A 22050-nucleotide genomic window follows, 5' to 3' on the forward strand; every position below is an offset into this window, starting at 1 on the left:
CAGAGCCTTGCACTTGAGACAGAAGAATCGCAAGCACTGCTACAGGCTCGGGACAGACTGGCTAAGTAGCAGTTCAGCAGAAAAGGACCTGGGGATTACAGTGGATGAGAAGCTGGATATGAATCAACAGTGTGCCCTTGTAGCCGAGAAGGCTAATGGCATATTGGGGTGCATTAAGAGGAGCATTTCCAGCAGATCTAGAGAAGTTATTCTCCTTTATTGAGCATTGGTGAGGCCACATCTGGAGTATTGAGTCCAGTTCTGGGGCCCCCACTGTAGAAAGGATGTGGATGCATTGGAGAGGGTCCAACAGAGGGCAACCAAAATGATTAGGGGCAGGAGCACATGATGTATGAGGAGAGGCCGAGGGATTTGGTCTGTAGAAGAGAAGAGTGAGGGGGGATTTGATAGCAGCCTTCAACTTCCTGAAGGAAGGTTCCAGAGAAGATGGACAGTGGTGACAGATGGCAGAACAAGGAGCAATGGTCTCAAGTTACAGCGGGGAAGGTCTAGGTTGGATATTAGTTGTGGTTGGTCATGCTTCAGGCAAGGTGCTAGACTCTATGAACTCCTGAGGTCTCTTCCAGCCCTAGGATTCTATAATTCTGTGTTAGCTATGACAGCATTGCAAGTTGATATGTTGGATGTGACGGCATTGAGAGTTGATGTATTGGGACAGCATTGCTAGTTGGTATGTTTTGGCATGACAGCATTGAGAGTTGTATGTTGGGTGTGACAGCATTGCTAGTCTGTATGTTTCGGCATGACATCATTAAGGGTTGTATGCTGGGCATGACAGCATTAAGTTGGTATGTTAAGTATGAGAGTATTGAGAGTCGATATGTTGGGCGTGACGGCATTGAGAGTTGTATGTTAGGCAGGATGGCATTGCTGGTTGGTTTCTTCAGCATGACAGCATTGAGAGCTGCTATGTTGGGTATGACGGCATTGCTAGTCAGTATATTATTCATGATGGCGTTGAGAGTCAGTATGTAGAGTGCCATGGCATTGAGAGTTGGTATGTTGGGCAGGACAGCATTACTACTCGGTTTGTTTTGCAATTACATCATTAAGAGTTGAAGGTCGGTATGATGGGTATGACACCGCTGAGAGTTAGTATTTTGGGTGTGACAGCACAGATTGTCGATATGTTGAGTGTAAGGGTACTGAGTGTCGTTATGATTCAGCATGACACCGTTGACAGTTGTATGTTGGGCATGATGGCATTGCTAGTTGGTTTGTTCTGCATGACGCCATTGAGAGTTGGTATGTTGGCGTAGCAGGGTCAGGCCAGAGAGTTGCTGCAGAGTGGGAGAAAGGCAGCCCAAAAAAGGTGAAAGACGTGCTAAATAGAAGCAGAGGGCGTCAGAACAGTTAGAAGCAGCTGGTAGGGAGCTGGCTCAGGCAGACTGGGGCCAGCTGACTCCACTGCTGGCTTGCTGGAGGCCTTTAAAAGCCTCTTCAATAGGAAGGTGGGCGGGGAGAGTGAATGGATGGATGGAGAGGTAGAGGAGAGACAGAGACAGTTTGTCAGTAAACCAGCACAGCTTTAGAGCAGGAACAGCAGGGCTGTGTCTACACTGGGCCACTTATTCCGGAAAATCAGCCGCTTTTACGGAATAAGCTGCGAGCTGTCTACACTGGCCCTTGAATTTCCGGAAAAGCAACAATGCTTTACTGTACAAAATCAGCCGCTATTCCGGAAAAACTATTCTGCTCCCGCTCGGGCATAAGTCCTTATTCCGGAACACTGTTCCAGAAAAGGGCCAGTGTAGACAGTCCAGTAGTCTTTTCCGGAAAAAAGCCCCGATCACGAAAATGTCGATCGGGGCTCTTTTCCAGAAAAGCGCGTCTACATTGGCCACAGATGCTTTTCCGGAAAAAGGGCTTTTCCGGAAAAGCAGCCTGCTAATGTAGACACTCTTTTCCCGGAAATACTTATAACGAAAACTATTCTGTTTTAAGCATTTCCGGAAATTCATGCCAGTGTAAACACAGCCCAGGGGAGGGAGTCCCAGGAGGAGTGCCTGGGCTCTCTACTGTAGAAACCAGCTGCAAGCCCTGACCCTTGGGGAAGGGGGCAAGAGGAGCCCAAGCAGTGGCCTGGGTAAAGGGGTCCTTGCCACATGTGGTGTCAGGGCTGGGATTCTGCTATGAGGCTTCACAGCAACCCTAAAGCCAGGTAACTTGACCCCTCTTAAAGGAGAAGTACATATGGAGGACACGGTGAAGATGCTGGTGCAGGCCACTGCAAGAGGCTACCTGGGTGCAAGTGGCTGCCCAGCAGGAGTCGGTGCAGCTCCAGCAGGAAACAAACCAGTTGCTGATGAGCCAGGCAGCCCAGGACTGAGCCACCCTGCAGAATGTGGTGAACCAGCTGAAAGCCCTGGTCATCCAGACACATAGTCAAGATGGGGCCCAGCCATTACAGGCCAGTTGTTACCTACAGAAGATGATAATGTGGAGGCCTACCTTTTGGCCTTTGAAGAGATAGCCTTGTGGGAGGCCTGGCCCCAAGCCCAGTGGGCCAGCATTTTAGCCCCATTCCTGCCTGGGGAAGCTCCTCAACTTGTGGAGGAAGCCACTTTCAATTACTCCCAGTTGAAAGCTGAGATTCTGGCACAGGCAAGGGTCACGGCAGCTGTGAGAGCCCAAAGAGTCCACACATGGAAATATCCAGATGACTGAGCACCCAGGACCCGGTTAAATATGGAGATATACCTATCTCATAGAGCTGGAAAGGACCTCAAGAGATCATTGAGTCTAGTCCCCTCCCTCGTGGCAGGACCAAGTACCATCCCTGATAGATTTGCCCCAGATCCCTAAATGGCCCCCTTAAAGACTGAGCTCACAACCCTGGAATTTAGCAGGCCAATGCTCAAACCACTGAGCTATCCCTCATCCCCAGATAGTTGACTTGGTCCATCTGGCACAGAAGTGGCTGCGACCTGAGATCCACAGTCCAGAGAAAATCATTGAGGTCATCGTCCTCGACAGGTTACCACCAGACCTGCGGGAGTATGTTGGCCAGAATGACCCTTCTACATTCGATGACTTAGTGGCCCTCGTAGAGAGGCTGATGACTACCAAGGAACTTTCCCGAAACCCTGGGGATGAGGTGCATTGGAACAAGAGACCCACCCTTACTCCAAGGGTCCATGCTCCCGAAACCTCAGACCGAGCACGGACAGAGAGGAAGGAGGTGGAAGAGCGACTGGAGATTGCAAAGGGACGTGGGGGCTGGGGTAGAGAGGACTAGGGGGCCAGACCCAACAGCCCAAAGAAAAGGGGAGTGTCCCGCACAGGATATAGGAGTTACGCCTGCGAGGAAATAGGGCATAGTGACTCAATGCCCCAATATAGAAGAGCCTATGCAATGTGACCTAGCTAACCTGCAAGACCCTGATAAAACTTGTAGGTATTGCAATGGTCCCCCATCAGTACACCCAGCCCATGAAAATGTGTGGGGTGGAAGCCACCACATTAGTGGACTCCGGGAGTGCAGCTATGTAGGTCTCAGGGAAGTTAGTGGGGCAGGACCAGCTGACCCGAGCCAAGTGCACTGGGATTTCTTGTGTACATGGGGACGTCCATTATTACCCCACTATCCGCGTGAAATTAGAAGTGCAAGGAAGTATCACAAGCACGACTGTGGGGATGGTCCCAAGGCTCCCCTACCCGGTGGTCATAGGACAGGACTCCCCTGGCTTTAATGACCTGCTACCAAGAGACTGGGCAGAAAAAGGTAGCTCCCTCCCAGCTTTCCATGAATTTTTCCAGGACCTGTTCTCTGTGCCAGGGAAACCCTGGAAGACCAGCAGGAGAGGAGGGCAGCTAAGAGATTGGGGACAAGAATCTTGGCTCAAAATCTGAGGCAGGTGCTTGCAGGGGGGGAAGCCTGCTTGACTACTAGGAGGGAAACCCCGGAAGTAGATGAACCAGAAGCAGGACCCAGCTCGTCAGGGGAGGGAACTGAGATAGGTCCCCTTGGGCTTGGACATGTTGGATTTTCTCAGGAGACCTTTGGACAGGATCAAGCCAATGATCCAGTTCATCAAAATGTCTGTAAGGATGTGGTCGAAGTTAATGGGGTCCCAATGGAGGGAAGGAGCAAAGGTACTGGGCCTTATTATATAATTAAGGGGGGTCTGCTATCTAGAGTAGCCCGTGTACAGGACCAAGAGGTGGAACAACTCTTAATACCTCAAAAGCACCAGAGGGCGGTAATGGAGTTAGCTCACAATCATTTGTTTGGGGGGCATCTGGGGGAAGACAAGACCCTAGACCGCATTCTACAGAGGTTCTTTTGGCCAGGGATCTGCATGGAAGTCCAGAGATATTGTGCTTCCTGTCCCAAATGCCAGTTACACGGGACCTGACCACACCTGAGGGCCCCCCACTAGTACCCCTACCCATCACTGAAGTCCCCTTCGAGAGGATTGCTATGGACATAATTGGCCCACTAGAGAAGTCTGTGTGGGGCCATCAGAGCATACTAGTAGTTTTGGACAATGCCATCCGGTACCTGGGGGCTGTGCCCCTATGCAATACTCTGTCCAAAACAATAGCTAGGGAGCTAATTCACATTTTCTCTAGGGTAGGGATACCCAAAGAAATCCTAACAGATCCAGGGACACCCTTTCTGTCCAAGCTGGTGAAGGACTTGTGTACCATGTTCCACATACGGGACATCATTCTATCCTCCCCAAACCGACGGTTTAACAGGGCTCTGAAAAATATGATAAAGAAAGTGGTAAGCCAGGGATATTTTGACTGGGATATTTTGCTGCCATACCTCATGTTTGCCATAACGAAGACCCTCAAGCTTCTACTGGGTTTTCCCCATTCGAGCTATTGTATGGGCGTAACCCACAGGTTATTCTGGACCTTGCCAAAAAGGCATGGAAGGAGCAGCCCAATCCAGGGAGAAACATCATTGATCATGTGCTCCAGATGAGGGATAGAATAGTCAGAGTCACCCCCATAGTGTGGGAACATTTAGAGAAGGTACAAGAGGCCCAATAGGCCTATTACAACCATCGAGCAACACCCTGAAAGTTCCAAGTGGGAGTCTGGGTGATGGTGTTGGTGTCAACAGTGGAGAGTAAGCTCCTAGCCTGGTGGCAGGGGGGCCATATGAAGTGATAGAAGCCATTGGGGAGGTAGGCTACAAGGTTTGTCATCCTGACCTGCAGAAGTCAGAGCAAATATATCATATCAACCTGCTGAAACCTTGGCGAGCAGAGAAGTACAGTTGGTTGCTCTGGGGGCACCACCCCAAGCAGAAAACCCACAAAGGCAAGTGGGAATATCCCGAGTTGACCCCGGACCAACGGGCAGAAGTAGCTGACATGATTGAGAGAAATCACGATGTATTTTCTGCAGATCCCGGTAGAACTACTGAGGTTTACCATGACATCATCTCTGATCCAGGGGTGAAGGTAAACGTTAAGCCCTATCGAATACCCAAGGCAAAGCAAGGGGAGCTCCAAGCTGAGGTTAAGAAAATGCAGGAACTCAGAGTTATTGAGGAGTCCCATAGCCAGTGGTCTAGTCCTATTTGTTTTGGTTTCCAAGCCTGATGGAAGCCTACAATTTTGCAATGACTTCCAAAAGTTAAATGAGGTGTCCAAATTGATGCCTGCTCCATGCCATGGGTAAACGAGTTCATTGACCAACTGGGAAAGGCACGATTTTTGTCCACCCTTGACTTGACCAAGGACTACTGGCAGATCCCTCTGGCCCCAGGAATCAAAGAAAAGACGGCCTTTTCAACTCTGGAGGGTCTCTTCCAGTATACGGTTCTCCCTTTTGGCTTGCATAGGGCCCCTGCAACATCCCAAAGGCTCATGGACAAGCTATTACATCTGCATGCCAAGTATGCGGCCACCTATTTGGATGATGTTGTTTTCCACAGCCCAGATTGGGATACACACCTAGAGAAAGTGGAGGCTGTGTTGGAGACCCTAAGGAGCGCTGGACTTATGGCGAACCCCACTAAGTATGCGATATGGCTAGCTGAAGCTAAATACCTCACGTATATTGCAGGAAGGGATGCAGTGAAGCCCCAACTCATCAAAGTGGAAGCAATACAAAACGGGCCCCAGCCAAGTAGGGCATTCCCGGGATGGGTTGGGTATTACCACAGGTTCGTTCCCCACTTTGCTTCCGGGGCATACTCCTTGACTGACCTGACTGGAGCCCGTGGCCCCGACATTGTAAAATGGACTACTGCAGGAGAAAAAGCTTTTACTGATCTGAAGACTGCCCTCTGCGGTGACCCAGTTATCATAGCCCCCGGTTTTAAGAAGGCGTTTATCCTGCAGACCGATGCCTCAGAAGTAGGTCTAGGGGCAGTGTTGTCACAAGTAGCTGGGGAAGAAGAACACCCCGTCCTGTATCTCAGCAGAAATCTCCTGCTGAGGGAACAAAACTATGCGGTGGTAGAGAGGGGATGCCTTGCAGTACTATAGGCCATGGAAAGCCTGTGCTACTACCTCCTCAGGAGAAAGTTTACCCTTGTCACCGATCATGCTTCCCTGCAATGGATGCACCGAAAGAAGGACAGGAATGCAAGGGTACAGGTGGTTCCTGTCCCTGTAGCCCTTCCACTTTTGTGTGCTACATAGCTCTGGAGTCCATCATGGGAATGCAGACGGCTTCTCAAGGGTGCACTGTTTTTCATCCCAATTAGCCCAACTCCATGGTGTTGAGCAAAAGAGGGGGATGTGTGGCAGGGTCAGGCCAAAAGAGCTGCTGCAGAGTGGGAGAAAAGCAGCCCAAAAAGGGGGCTAAATAGAAGCAGAGGGCTGCAGGACAATTAGAAGCAGCTGGTAGGGAGCTGGCTCAGGAAGACTGGAGCCAGCTGACTCCACTGCTGGCTCGCTGGAGGCCTTTAAAAGCCTCCTCAATTGGAAGGTGGGGGGGAGAGTGAGAGGATGCAAAGAGAGGCAGAGGAGAGCGAACGAGCCAGAGTTTGTCAGTAAACCAGCACAGCTTTAGAACAGAAACAGCAAGGGAGGGAGTCCCAGGAGGAGTGGCTGGGCTCCCTACCCCAGAAACCAGCTGCAAGCCCCGACTCCTGGGGAAGGGGGCAAGAGGCCGGCCCAAGCAGCGGCCCGAGTAATAGGGGCCCTTACTACATTGGGTATGATGGCATTGTTAGTCAGTATGTTGGGCGTGGCGGCATTGAGAGTCGGGATGTTGGGTGTGACAGCAATGCTAGTCAGTATGTTTTGGCATGACAGCACTGAGGGTTGAATGTTGGGCATGACGGCATTGCTATTTGGTTTGTTCAGCATGACGGCATAGAGAATCAGTATGTTTCAGCATGACGGCATTGCTACTCCCTGAGTGGGATGTGACAGCATTGCTATTCTATGTTCTGAATGCGGCAACCTTGCTGCTCTAAGTGCTGGGTATGACAGTATTTCTACTCATATTGGTCATAATGGCATAGTTGCTGGGGGCATTGCTTTTTGTTGAGTTGGGCATTGCTGTTCAGTGAGCTGGGCTCTATGGCATTGCTGTTCAGTGAGTTGGGTGCTATGGCATTTCTGTTTGGTGCATTGGGCACCATGGTATTGCTGCTCAATACGTTGAGCATATATCATTGCTCTTCTGGGACTTCGGCATCATGGGCATTGCTGTTCGGTGAGTTCGGTGCCTTGCTGTGGTTCAGTGAGTTGCATGCCATGGAATTGCTGTTCAGTGAATTGCACACCATAGTATAGCTGTTTGGTGAGTTGCATGCCATGCCATTGTGGTTCAATGAGTTGGGCACCATGGTATTGCTGTTTGGTGTGTTGTGCACTACGGCATTGCTGTTCATTGAGTTGGTCACTATGGCATTGCTGTTTGGTGAGTTGGTGTGTTGGGTATGACAACATTAAGAGTTGGTATGTTGGGCATGATGGCATTAAGAGGTGACATGTTGGGTGTTATGGCATTGAGAGTTGGTGTTCTGGGTGTGAAGGCATTGAGGGTTGGTTTGTTGGTTATGATGACATTGCTAGTCAGTATGTTGGGCATGACGGCATTAAGAGTAGATATGTTGCAGGTGAGAGCACTGAGAGTCGGAATGTTGTGCATGGCAGCATTGAGAGTTGTATGTGGAGCATGACAACATTGCTAGTTGGTTTCTTTGGGATGACAGCATTGAGAGTCGATATATTGGGCATGATGTCATTGACAGTCGGTATGTTGGCATGACAGCATTAAGAATCAGTATGTTGAATGTGAAAGTGGCGAGGAGTCCTGTGGCACCTTATAGACTAACCGAAGTGTTGGAGCATAAGGTTTCGTGGGCAAAGACTCATTTTGTCAGATGCATGTAGTGGAAATTTCCACTTCTGTCTCCCTGGATACACAATTGCAGATCTAAAGGTAGCCATCCTGCAGCAAAAAAAACTTCAGGACTAGACTTCAAAGAGAAACTGCTGAGCTACAGTTCATCTTCAAGTTTGACACAATCAACTCAGGATTAAACAAAGACTGTGAATGGCTTGCTAACTACAAAAGCAGCTTCTCCTCTCTTGGAATTCACAACTCCAGATCAGCTACTAGAAGTGGGCCTCATCCTCCCTGATTGAATCCACCTCATCATCTCCAGCCTGATTCTGGCCTGCATATTTATTCCTTCCTCTGGAAATTTCCACTACATGCATCTGACGAAGTGGGTCTTTGCCCACGAAAGCTTATGCTCCAACACTTCAGTTAGTCTATAAGGCGCCACAGGACTCCTTGCTGTTTTTGCAGGTTCAGACTAACACGGCTAACCCTCTGATACTTGATATGTTGGATGTGATGGCATTGAGAGGCAGTATGTTGGCCGTGGCGCCATTGAGAGTCAGCATGTTGGGTATGATGGCATTGCTAGCCAGTGTGTTGGGCATGATTACACTGAGAGTCAGAATGTTAGGTGTGACAGCATTGCTAGTTGGTTTGTTGGGCAGGATAACATTGCTAGTTGGTTTGTTGGGCAGGATAACATTGCTAGTTGGTTCGTTCAGCATGACTGGATTGAGAGTCGATATGTTGGGTATGACAGCACTGAGAGTATGTTTTGGCATGACAGCATTGAGAGTTGTATATTGTACATGTATATGCAACTACACTTAATTGTGGCCCTCGGCATGTGCTGAGAGTGTTATTGTGGCCCCCGCGGCTTCCAAAGTTGAGTAGCCCTGTTTTACATGGTGGCATTGAGAGTTGATATATTTAACGTAATGGCATTGAAACTCAATATATTGGGTGTCATAGCATTAAGAGTCAGTATACTGGGCGTGGCAGCATTGAGAATTGGTATGTTGAGTGTGACAGCAATGAGAATCGGTATGTTTTGGCATGACAGCATTAAGAGTTGTATGTTGGGCATGAAGGCATTGCTAGTTGGTTTGTTGGGCAAAACGTCATTGAGAGTCAATATATTGGGGGTAACAGTATTGAGAGTCGCTATCTTGGGAGTAATGGCATTGGAAGTCGGTATGTTGAGTTCTATGGCATTGAGAGTCGGTTTGTTGAGTGTGATGACATTAAGAGTCGATATGTTGGCGTGACATCTTTGAGAGTCAATGTATTGGGCATGATGCTATTAAAAGAATATATGTTGGGCGTGATGGCATTAAGAGTTGGCATGTTGGGTGTGACGACATTGCTAGTCAGTATGTTTGACATGACAGCTTTGAAAGTCAGTATGTTGGATGTGACAGCATTGCAAAACAGCATATAGGATGTGATAGCAGTGAGAGTCAGTATGTTTCGGCATGACAGCATTGAGAGTCGGTATGCTGGGCATGATGGCATTGCTAGTTGATTCATTCAGCATGACGGCACTGAGTGTTGCTATACTGGTTATGATGGCATTGAGAGTCGATATACTGGGTGTGATGGCATTGGGAATCGGTATGTTGGGCATGAAGTTATTGAGAGTTGGTGTGTTGGGTATGATGACATTGCTAATCATTATGTTGGGCATGACAGCGTTGAGAGTTGTATGTTGGGCATAACGGCATTACTAGTTGGTTTGTTGGGTGTAATGGCATTGCTAGTTGGTTTGTTCAGTATCAAGGCACTGAGAGTCAGTATGTTGGGCAGATGGCGTTCATCATCATCAGCAGCAACCATGGGCTCAGCGCCTGTTGGTGTCCGATGCCTCTCTATTTCTTTCCATCTTTCCCTGTCAAGTGCTGAGTGGCTTAGTTTCTGTAGACTAGCTCCTCACCAATCTACTATATCGTCTACCCATTCTCTTTGGGGTCTGCCTCTCCTATTCGGACCATCCATTATGCCGAATATCTAGGTCTTAACTTTTCTCTCATCGTTCATTCTGCAAATATACCCGAATAGCTGTAACTTCCATTGTATAACCTGCAGTAGGTTCTCTTTTGGCTTTATCTTCCTATATATTTCCTCACTGGTAACTTTCTGCATCCATCCTATTCTCAGGATCTTTCTATAACAACTCCTCTCGAACACCAATATCCTTCTCTTCGAATCTTTCATTATCACCCATGTCTCACATCTGTACAACATGCTGCTAAATACACACGTTTTCAAGATGCTCAGCTTTGTTCCTAAGCTAATTGCTTTACTTTTCCAGATATATCCATCGCTTTCAAACTCACTCTTGCTTTTGCTATTCTAGTCACTATTTCCTTCTTACAGTCTAGATCATACGTCATGTTGCTCCCCAAATATATGAACTTCTCTACCTTCTCTAGTTCGATCCCATTTACACTGATCTTCCTTCCTATTTCCTTATCTCCAAATACCATTGTCTTCATTTTATTGATATTCATAATCTGTCCATACCGCTTCCTTTCCTCATTTAGCACTTGCACCATTCTCGCTAACTTCTCTTCATCTTCCTCGATGATAACTGTATCATCCGTGAACCTCAAGTTATTAATTCTCATCCTGTGCACTTCTACCTCTTCCTTAATCTTGTCCATCGCTCTCTGTAGGTGTGTGATGAAGATACTCAGCAATATCAGATCTCCTTGTCTCATACCTCTACTCGTTCCAAACCAACTTCCAAACTTTCCATACGTTCTCACCTCTGCCTCCGCATTATCGTTGATATCCTTCAACAACCTTATCAATCTGCTACCCACTCCATATGACACCAACACCACCGAAGTCACTTTCCGATATATACTGTCAAATGCCTTCTGAAAATCGATGAAGCACTTGTAGATATTCTTGTTCTTTCACCAAGCTTTCTCCGCTATCAATCTTAGTGCCAATATCTGCTGTATAGTACTTCTAGCAGATGAGCAAGTGGGATTCAGGAAAGATAGAAGTTCTTCTATCTGCGATCTCAATCTCTCCGTCAGTATCATCATCAGCACCTTGCCTAGATGACTCGTTAAGGCAATGTGGTTACATAGTCAATGTATTTCCTGAATCATATTTTCTCCACTATATTTCATCATCTTTCCCGTAATCTTATCATTTCCAGGGCTCTTGTTCTTTAATTGTTTCACTACTCTTTCTACTTCCTCCTTCAGAATATCGGTCTTGCTCTCGATGCTTGGCGGTGATATCTCTTTCAATTCTTCAATCAGTCTCTCTGAGACACTTGGCTTCAACTGTGCTTTGTATAGATTGGTACAATATCTCATCTGTTGCTGCACAACCTTCTTCTTATTCATGAACACCTTATCATTCTCATCTTTGATCACCATCTGCTTCGGCTGCCACTTCCTATTAATATTCCTAATCATCTTATACATCTCCCTGATCTTACACTCGCTGTAATACCTCTCAATATCTTCACACTGCTCCTCTAACCATTTCACCTTATCCATTCTGGCCACATTCCTTACCTTGTTGCATTTCACTCTATATTGCTGTTCTGCCCTCTCGGAGACATCCCTTCTGATCTTCAATACTCTCTTCTCTTGGACCAACTTCAGTGTCTCCTGCATAATCCACTTCTTATTGATCTTCTCTTCTTCTGGCACCGTCTGCTCAATTGCCTCTTCTATCGCCATAACTATCTCTTTGACTCTCTTATCTAGGTCTTTCTCTAATGGCATCGAGAGTTGGTATGTTTTGGCATGACAGCATTGAGAGTTGGTACGGTGGGCATGACGGCTTTGAGGGTCGATATTTTGGGCATGACAGCAGTGAGAGTTGGCGTGACAGCATTGAGAGTTGTATGTTGGGCATGATGGCATTGCTAGTTGGTTTGTTCAGCATGATGGCATTGAGAGTTGGTATGTTGTATACGATGGCATTGAGAATTGATATGTTGAGCATGATGGCATTGAGAGTCAGGTGTGGGGGGCATTGAGAGTCGGTATCTTAGGCGTGATGTAATTGACAGTCATTTTGTTGGGCATTATAGTACTACGGCATTGAGAGTTGGTATGTTGGGTGTCATAGCATTGCTATCCGGTATGTTTTGGCATGATAGTATTGACAATTGTATGTTGAGCATGATGGCATCATGGAATTGAGAGTTATGTTAGGCATGACATCACTGAGAGTCGGTATGTTTGGTGTGATGGTGTTTTTAGTATATGGCGGAATGACAGCATTGAGAGTTGTAGGTTTGGCATGACGAGATCGGTAGTTGGTTTGTTTGGCATTACAGCATTGAGAGTCAGTATGTTTTGGCATGATTGTATTGAGGGTTGTATGTTGGGCATGACAGCATTGAAAGTTGGTATGATCGTTTATGACAGCATTGCTACTCCCTGAGTGGAATGTGACAGCATTGCTATTCTATGTTCTGAATGCGGCAGCCTTGCTGCTCTAAGTGCTGGGTATGACAGTATTTCTACTCATATTGGTCATAATGACATTTCTCTTCAGTGAGTTGGGTGCCATGGCATTTCTGTTTGGTGCTTTGGGCACCATAGCATTGCTGATCACTGCATTGGGTGTCTGTCGGTGCTGTTTGGTGACTTGGGTGTCATGGGTATTGTTGTTCAGTGAGTTGGATACCATGGCGTTGCTGTTTGGTGAGTTGCGTGCTATAGCATTGCTGTTCTGTGAGTCGGGCGCCATGGCATTGCGGCTCGGTGAGTTGGGCCTTATGCACATGGCAGCTTTGCTGCAGATGCTGTTGAGTGTGACAACGTTGCTAGTTGATGCGCTGGCCATGTAACCATCGCTACTGAATGTATTGGGTGTATTGCATGGTACAGTGATTGTACAGTACATGGCTGTCCTTCCCTTTCAAATGTAGGCCCCAGTCTTGCAAGTGGCTAAAGTGCAGACTCAGACAACCTGTAGCCTGTGGCCATTATCTCTGGAAGTTTGTCGATTTTGGTGTTAGAGAAGAAGGGTATTTGACAAATAGCGGCAGATTGGAGGGGCTAATTCCAGCATGAAGTTGAGCTCCCAGTACAGTGTTGTGGCGAACAGGCTAATGCGATTCTTGGACGTATAATCTGTGGAGCAGTGAGTACCTGTAGGGGAAAGTCACCTTCTCTCCCAGGGAACCCCACCAAGAACCCCGGCATCAGGTGGGCCAGGTGGCTGGGGAGTCCTGGCCCAGCCGGTGAATCCCCAGTTTCAGGGCTGCCGGAGGAATGAGGCCCGGCTGGGGAACCTCCAGCAGCAGCAGGGCTGGCAGTGGCTAGGCGGCCCCTGCCGGGAACCCTGGGGAACCTCCGGTGACAGCAGGGCCGGGATGACTGGGCAGCCCTGGCTGGAAAACTCCCCAGCTGAAACGGGGCTGCTGGAGGCGGCAGCCCTGCCGAGGAACCCCAGGGAATCACCAGCCACAGTGGGACCAGCCCTAGTAGCAGGGCAGGGAGGCCAAGAACCCTGGGGAATACCCACAGGAGTGGAGCCTCAGTGGCCAGGCGGTCCTGAATGGGGATTGTGGGGCAGCCTGTGGGCAGCAGCGTGAAGAGCCCCTGCCCGGCCAGCATTAGCCAGGCCAGGGGCAAGGCAGGGAGTCCAGGGAGAATACCCTGGGAGTGTGCAACCAGCAGGGGAGCGCTGACTTCTCCTGGTCTGGCAAACTCCCTGGTTCAGGACAGCTCAGGTCTCGAGTGTGCGGGGACCAGGGAGGTCCAAACTGTACCAGGTACCAGGGCCAGCCCAATCATATCGGCAAAGTAGGCTTTAAGGGAGCCAAATGAGATGGAAGCGAATGATTTCCTCTAGTAAAAATATACAAATATGTTATTTCTTATAAAGGAAAGCATCAGATACCGTGCTTGTCGAGCAGTGCTCCATCGCCATGGCGGAAGTTCTGTTATTTAGTTCACGTGGTGGAGAACAGCGAGCAATGGAGCGAGGGGTCTGAAGCCGTCCAGGCAAGCCGCTGGCAGATCCGCAACACTTTGTTTAGCCAAGTGTCCATAGCCGCTTCCTGCAGCTCCCCTTGGCTGGAAACGGCAAACCGCAGACACCGGGAGCCACGAGGCTTCATGGCTACGGACACTTAGAAAAACAACGGCTCACGAGCCCCCCAAGCAAGCTCACGACCCAACTTTGAAAACCACTGGTCTAAGGGGATGTGTTTTAACCAGGATCCCAACTGAAAATATCTCCATGTGGTTTGCAATGTTGGAATCTGGCTTTGGTTTCTCTAGGACACATTGGGCGTAGATCTGCAACTCACAGAAACACCACATACAAGGGTGGGGTGCTGGCCCTGATCTCTGAAATTCTCCCCGCCCCTGAATTGACCGTGCAGGAGTCTGGGGCTGGTACCCCTCTGATGACGTGCCCCCTACGGGAAATCCAGTGAAACACTCCTGGTCTGCAGCCCTTTCCACCAGGGATGGGTCTGAATCAAAAACTAAATGCTGCAGATTTTGGGGTCTAGCATCCAGGCGTGCTCAGATCTCACCACTGGGCATGCGGTGTATGGAGAGAACGTGGATCCCAATGGGAGTCTGGCAACCCTTCCATGTCTATAAAACCAAGGCTGTGTCTAGACTCCACCTCTCTGTCAACAGAGAGATGTAGATTAGGCACATTGAAATTGCTAATGAAGCAGGAATTTAAATATCTCCTGCTTCATTAGCATAAACATGGTTGCGGCTTTTTTTCAAAACTGAGCTTTTTCGAAAAAAACGGCTGTCTAGACATGGATCTGTCCAAAAGAAACCCTTGGTTATGCTAATGAAGCAGCCATGTTTATGCTAATGAAGCAGGGGATATTTAAATCCCTGCTTCATTAGCAATTTCAATGTGCTTGATTTGTGCTTGGGGGCCTCTGAAATGCAGCTGTGAAATTTGCCTAGGGAGGCACTGAGCCTGGTGCTGGTTTCCACCTGTAAATCACTGAGGCTTTCTACCTCTAAAGTTTTGCCATCTCAACTGAAGTGCTGTTTGATTTCCCACGGGGTTACCAGACACAGATGGCTTCTCTTGCCGTCCTCCCCAGCTGCCTCCTCTCACCAGGTTCCTCCGGGGGCCCCTTAAGCCAACAGCTGGGAGTAGGGTTACCAGGTATCCGGTTTTCTACCGGACAGTCTGGTTTTTGCGCCCTTTGTCCGGTAGAAAAATCCCCCGCCCAGCTTCTACTAGCAACTAGAGGGAGTGCCTGTCGGGGCGCAGCCTGTTGGACTCCAGCTGCGGCCAGTAGCTGCACCCCCCCCCCCCAGCTCTGCTTCCCAGTCCCGCCAGGCCACCGGCTCCAGCCCACAGGTGCAGCGGGGAGTCTCAGGCCGACTCCCCTGCTTGCCCTGCCCCCACCCGCTGCTCAGAAAAGAGGCTGCTGGGCCTTTGGGTTCCACAAACTGTGAGCAAGGGGAGAGGGAGGGGCGCTACATGGCTGCACCCGCCCCCAGCACAATCCCATTGGCCGGTTTCTGGCCAATGGGAGCTGCCTGTTTGAAAAACAGGCATCATGCAAAGCACCAGTCCCCTGTGCCCCCAGGATCTTATTCACAGAGCAGCTTGTGTGGGGGCAGGGCAGGCTCCTGCCTGAGAACCCTGCTGGCAGGGGCGGATGAGAGTGCCACGGGGCCCATGGCAGCACCGCGGGGCCCCGGGCAGCGAAATTTTGTGGGGCCCCTCCTTTGACACGGTGCATGCGCGGGACCTCGGGAAGCGCGGGGCCCGGGGCAGCTGCCCTGCTCGCCCTGCCCTAAATCCACCACTGCCTGCGGCTGCTGGCTGGGACTCTGTCTGGTAAGTCTCCCAGCCAGAGCCTGCCTCTGGCACCCCTGCCCCCGCTTTCCCCTCCAGCCCTCTGCACTCCACATTCCTACCCCCACCCCACATAAGCCAAATCCTCTGCCCCCTCCCAGACCCTGCACCCCAATTCCCTGCCCCAGATCACAATCCCCTCCTGCCCTAGGTCACAACCCAAACCCCTGCACTCAAATCCTGTGCCCCAGGGAAGAGCAAGGCAGCCTCCGTGGGCTGGATCCGGCCCACCAAGCCAGTTGACCCAGCCCACAGCTGCCCTGCCACTGCCCCGCACCTAGGTCAGTCAGGGAGCGGGCTGTTCTCTCTCATGAACGCTTTGCCCCCGCCGCAAAGACGTCGTGCACTCCCCTCACCCCCCAGACCAATCAGGCTCTGTGAGCCCCTCCCACTCGAGGCCCCGTCCCTTCTGGGGCAGCCCACGGCCACTTCAGAAATTTGTGAAGTGACCCCTCCCCCCTTCAAAATCGATTGGCCCGCCCCGTGTGAGTGGCGAGCGTGTTGGACACCACGGCTCCACCCCGTCCCTCCTTCCCCTTTCGGTTACACTCTGCCCCAGACAGACAGCCGGTGCCTGTTCACCCTGCACCTGCTGCGGCCCCTTTGCCTGCTTGTGCCAGGCGACGTTAACAATCGCACTGGGGAGAAGGGCCGGTGGCCTCTAGCCACCCCGCAGGAGCCACGGAGGCGATGCCGCGCCCACGTGCAGGCCTGCCAATGAGGGGCGCATTGGCCCGGCCTGCATGGTCTTTGTCTGAGGAGGGTGCCGTGGCCAAGAGGCGCCTGTTCTGTTCCCTGCCCTGCCCAGGGCTGGCTGTGAGATGGGGGGGAAGGTCACTTTGTTTCTCCTTAGCACCGCCCGGGGAGGAATGGCCACAGAGTGGGGGGGGGACGCTGATCCATGCCAGCGGTATTTGGAAGCCTAACGGAGTGGACTGGGCCCTGCTCGTTAGCAGCACGGCACAGGGCGGTAACGCAGCCCCCGCTCGTGTGTAAATGGGCCCCGGGTGCTGGGCCAGATAAGGGAGGCCCTGCTCTGCACAAACAAGCCACCCTGGGGCCTTTCGGGGCCCAGCAACTTTTATATGCATCCCAGCCTGAGGGCCAGCGCGTGGTAGGAGCTCTCCGTTGGTGCAGGGGCTCCACAGGGGGACACGTGCAAGTGGGGGGAAGGGCAACTGTCAGGAGGCAGTGTGGCCTAGTGGCTAGTGGACTGGACTATGCCGCAGGCTGGATAGCTGTGATGTCTGCTCAGGGCACTCAGAGTTGTCAGCCCCTGAATTAGCAAGCAGTCGTGTGGCCCTGCCACGCCAGTCTGTCTGCGTCAGTGTTCCCTGTTGGGTGTGCACTTGGCCGGCCACCCAGCTGATTAGCAGAGCACCCACAGCTGCCCACAGCTGGCATGTGTTTCTAGTAGTGGTGCACATCCACACATGTCTCTGTGCATGTAACAAAATTCATTCTGCACAGGGATGAAACAGATTAGAGAGAACATTGTTCTGCTCCCCCAGCAAACTCTCCATGACATGGGCCACCTTGTCTGACAGGGTAACAGACAGCGAACCCCGTTTGTGAGCTCCCCGGCACCGTCTCTGCGCCGTCCAGTCCCTCTCACTGTGGCCTTCTAAGAAATTAAGATGGCTGCCTCCGAGGAGTCAGTGCCCACAGCAGTCTGTTGCGTCACACCTGTGTTACAGCCCTGAGATGGGTCAGAGCCGCGGGTTTCAGCCTTTTCCTTTCTCAGCCCCCCCAATGTGCCCTTCTGTGCCCCGATCACAGGGCATGGCACATCCAGTGGATTAAAAGCTGTGTGGAACAGACAGTGATACAGTTACACCTCTAGGGTATAAAATGCAAAGAAGACTAGAGGCCCAACAGCTGCCAAAACAGAGTCCGATTTTTGTTGTACGTGGTGCTGCTCAGTAAAGACGGAGGGGTCTCTTCAGCCCTGGGCGGGGCTCCGGGTTCGGCTTTGTGCCCTGGGCCACAGTGAGGCTAAGGCCAGCCCTGCTTTCTGGTGTATTTTGGTGGACCCCTGGAAGTCTGATTGGAGCCGTGGACTGGTGGGCTGAGAACCACGGGTCCAGAGTCAAAAGTGATTAGCAAAGGACAGAGCTGTAGGCGACACTGAGAGCGAGACCGGTCTGGGTGCAAACAACACGTGCTCTCCAGTCACTAGACGTCCGTTCCATCGCGTGATGCCTTGGCCTAAGTGCGAGTCACACAGTACGTCCGCCAGCCTGCCAGGAGGAGCCAGCTGTTGCAGGCTTGTGGGCTGCTGCCCTTTTGTGCTGTAAGCGGTGGACATCTGCAATGCCTTTTGCCCCCCTTGTATAATCGAGAGGCCATTGTCTGTGCATCGAGAAGCTGCACAGCTTCCTGGGGTGCAGCTTCTGGCCCCCGCGTGATCACTGAACTGTCTTCACTGTGGTAGCTTGATGGTTTTGTTCACCTCGCATGTAAATGAACTTTCCCTGTCCTCTGCCTGTCCTGGAGCCAGACAAGGCAGGCTGGGTTAACGCTCTGCCTCCTCAAGCTGTTTAAGGATGTTTCCAGCGCACAGCTGTAAGTCTCGGTACACAATCTGTACATGCACCACACCATGGTTTGCAGGCCCAGCACGTCACCAGCTTACATGTGGCATCTTATACAGACATATTGTCACAACGGTGTGTCGGGGTAATGAGTGCATCAGGCCTGAGCTCAGGTATAATTGGCTGTGAGTGACTTTGGGCAAGCTACAACCCCATTCTGTGCCTCAGTTTCCCCAGCTGTAAAATGGAGGTAATGCTCCTGTCCACCTTTCAAAGCGCTTTCAGGCCTCCTGACAAAAGGAGTTAGTGTTATTATTGACCCAGCAGTAGTACCTGACTGTCCCAATCCACCAGGGCACCCCTGTGCTAGACACTGTTCATAAACCTACGAAGATGCTGCCCTAGTGCGTTCTCTAGTGCTCATCTAGGGCTCAGATCAGATGCCAGGAAAGTGTGGGGAGATCTAGTTGCTATCCCCAGCTCTTCCCCAAACACCAAGAGTGGCCCTTGGCAAATCTCTTCCTCTCGCTTGCTCTAAAACAAGGAGACGGTTAGTTGGGGTGGGTTCTGCATTGAGCGGGCGGTGGGACAAGGTGACCAGCCCTAATCAACTTTGGTTCTATGATTCTATGAAGTCCTGCCCCTTTCTGGTGACTTCCGGCCTCCATTCCATGCCTGCCCCAGGCTCTTTCTGGTTCCCACCAAGTTACCCATTTTACACCCACCTTCCATTGGTGTAAACATTGGCCCGCGGGGGAATCTGGTTCGGGGATTTGTAGGGGGGTGAATGGCTCTGTGCTGAACTGGATCACCTCTGCTTCATCTTCATAGCTCTCGTGTAAAGCTCCATCCACGGCTGGTGTATATCCGCAGTGCTTCACCCAAGTCCTGCAATTGTGCTCAGTGTAAATGCTGGGATGGGATTCACATGGGGGTGGGGAGGCAACAGAGTGACTTCTTTGATCGTCCCAAAGCCTGGCCGAGACTCTGGATGAGATGCAGCCAGTGCCTCTCCCGCCCGTGTACAAACCGAGGTCCTCAGAGCCGGGATATCCGCCGAACAAAGTCCCCGCGCCCGATACTTGGGCTGGAGTCCTTGGCCAGGGTGGGGCGGGAGGGGGTGGGGCAAGGGCCTACTGATTCCCGGCTGGTTACCGTCTGCCCTAATTGTTCGCCCCTCGCTCTTGTTTGCTTCTAGGTGTAAAAGTGGCCCCCCAACCTCGGACCTGTGGCTCCGCCCCACCACCCCGCTAAAGAATGTTTACAGAGACGCCTCCTTGGACGCCCGGAGCAGCGGCGGACGACGTACTATTATTTTTTAATCTATAGATTATAAATATAGACTCCTGTTTGTTTTCTAAAGAGAAAAATATTTAATATTTATTCTTGCTGCTATATGAGTTGGGGGGACCAAGGGAACGGAGGAAGATTTGGAAGGTGGAAAGTTGGCTGTTGAGGGGGTGCGGATGTCTCTTTTGGGGATGGGCGGGAGGAGTTTTGGGGAAAAGCTGGAGAGTAGAGGGAGGGGGGGTTGTTGCACTAGAGATACATCAGGAAGACAGTAGTCAGTAGTCAGAAAAGGCTGGTCCTTTTCCAGCAGGGGGCTGCCAGGAATGGACTCTTGTTCCTTTTGCCCTGGTTTGTTAATTATTATTAATTATTATTATTATTATTTTAATGCTGTGGTTTTGTCTCAGAATGCCTCCCTGTCGAGGTGAAGGAAGGAAGCCCCTCCCATTGCCACTTGGCCAATCAGAGCGGTGGATGGGGATAAACCCCTCCTCCATACAAGGGGCGGGGCCTCGTGCTGAGACCACATGGCGGAAAGCTATCGACGCTCTCTGTGTGCCAGAGATGGGTTGGAAGGGAGGCGGTTAGATGGGACACGCTCCACTAATGGATTCTTTTGCTTTCAGGAACCAATGGCGTGAGGGGATAGGAACGACTCTTTAAAACGTTACAGAGGTGGGAGGGGGAGCAAACAAATCTTTAAATAATTTTTTATTATTATTATTTGAAAACTGCATTTGTTTTAACTTAAAACAAAAGAAGTGCCGTGTACAAAAAGCTTTTTGGAGATACTCTATATACATATTTAACTTGTATATATTGTATATTTATAAGAAGTGTCCTGTACATATATCCCTGTCTGTTTCCTGGATTTTTTTTTCTTTTGCATTTTTGTATGTCCCCTTTTTCGCTCAAAAGAAATATATAAAATATCTATTTTGCTCATTGAAAAGAATATTAGTTTGATGCTTTGTTTTTCTGACCCATTTACTTTGATTTTCTTTAACCCTGGTGGGAGGTTGAGGGGTAGATTCTGCTGGTATTTATGCCACAGTAAGATGGCCCAGTAACTGAAGGCGTTGTCTCTTCAGTGAAATGGAGAGGCACCGATTTATCATACTTCTACAAACACCAACAAGGGGAGATTTGATACTTTAATCTTGCAGACCCGAGACAGAATGAGATTCACTGGAGTTGAAGCAAGACAAGTTCAGACTGGTAGTATAGCGCAATGCCAGCAGACGCCAGCCATCTGTGGGCAGAATCAAACCCGGGACCTCTGTACCTTACAGCATGAGCCAAAAGCCTGTTAGGTAAGGGTATGTCTGCACTACCCCGCTAGTTCGAACTACCCAAAGAGTGTAAAGCAAGCTCATTAATCTCTCTGTAAATTGTCTCCGAGACAGTCAGCCACGTCCAGGTGGAGTGTGGGTTACAATAGCACAAATGTTAACAGAAAGGAGGATTGAGCCTTTAATCAATTGACACAGGGAGATGGATTTTCCATCAGCTGGTGTCTGTACATCAACATTCAATGTCTATTTAGCAAAGAGATGCTGTAGCTCGACCACATGATATGAGCTGAAATCAGGAAAATCTCCAGCCTGGGGTTATGCAGGAAGCTAGACTGAATGATCACAATGGTCCTTTTTGGCTTTGAGAGACTCTACGAATGTATCTATAGAGCCTCTTGGAGGCTCTTTGACACTGAGAGAATTTCCAGCTCCCTAGAAATTGAAAAGACTGGGACTGGTTAATAAGGAGATATGGAAGAGGGGACATGGGGGCTGCGTGTCCAAGTGGAGACAGCACCGGAACTTGGAGCACCTGGGTTCTATTCCTGCCTCTCCTGCCTGGTGACCTTGGGCAAGTGTCTTTGCCACGCTGTGCCTCAGTTTCCCCTTCTGTACAATGAGGATAATGCTCCTGGGCTTCTTTGTAAAGTGCTTTGCTGTTTATTGGTGCAGAGTGAGGGATTATGATGATGAAGGCACAGAACACCATGACTGGCCCAGGGAAGGCGTTGTCTCTTCAGTGAAATGGAAAGGCACCGATTTATAACCAACCAAAGGGGCTGTGGAACTTACTGCCATGGATATTG

General features: G+C 50.2%; 1 protein-coding gene across 1 annotated transcript in view; it reads left to right on the forward strand.

The window, feature by feature from the left end:
* DLL3 (delta like canonical Notch ligand 3) overlaps positions 1-20887 on the forward strand; it is a 329262-nt gene extending 308375 nt beyond the window's left edge. Inside the window, exon 9 of the mRNA XM_075915297.1 lies at positions 19858-20887. Within this exon, the coding sequence (XP_075771412.1) occupies positions 19858-19863 (6 nt within the window). The 3' untranslated portion in view covers positions 19864-20887. The remainder of the gene's footprint in view (positions 1-19857) is intronic.
* Positions 20888-22050: the final 1163 nt, after the last annotated feature.

The sequence above is a fragment of the Pelodiscus sinensis genome, unplaced genomic scaffold (genome assembly GCF_049634645.1).
Source record: "Pelodiscus sinensis isolate JC-2024 unplaced genomic scaffold, ASM4963464v1 ctg34, whole genome shotgun sequence".
NCBI lineage: Eukaryota > Metazoa > Chordata > Testudines > Trionychidae > Pelodiscus > Pelodiscus sinensis.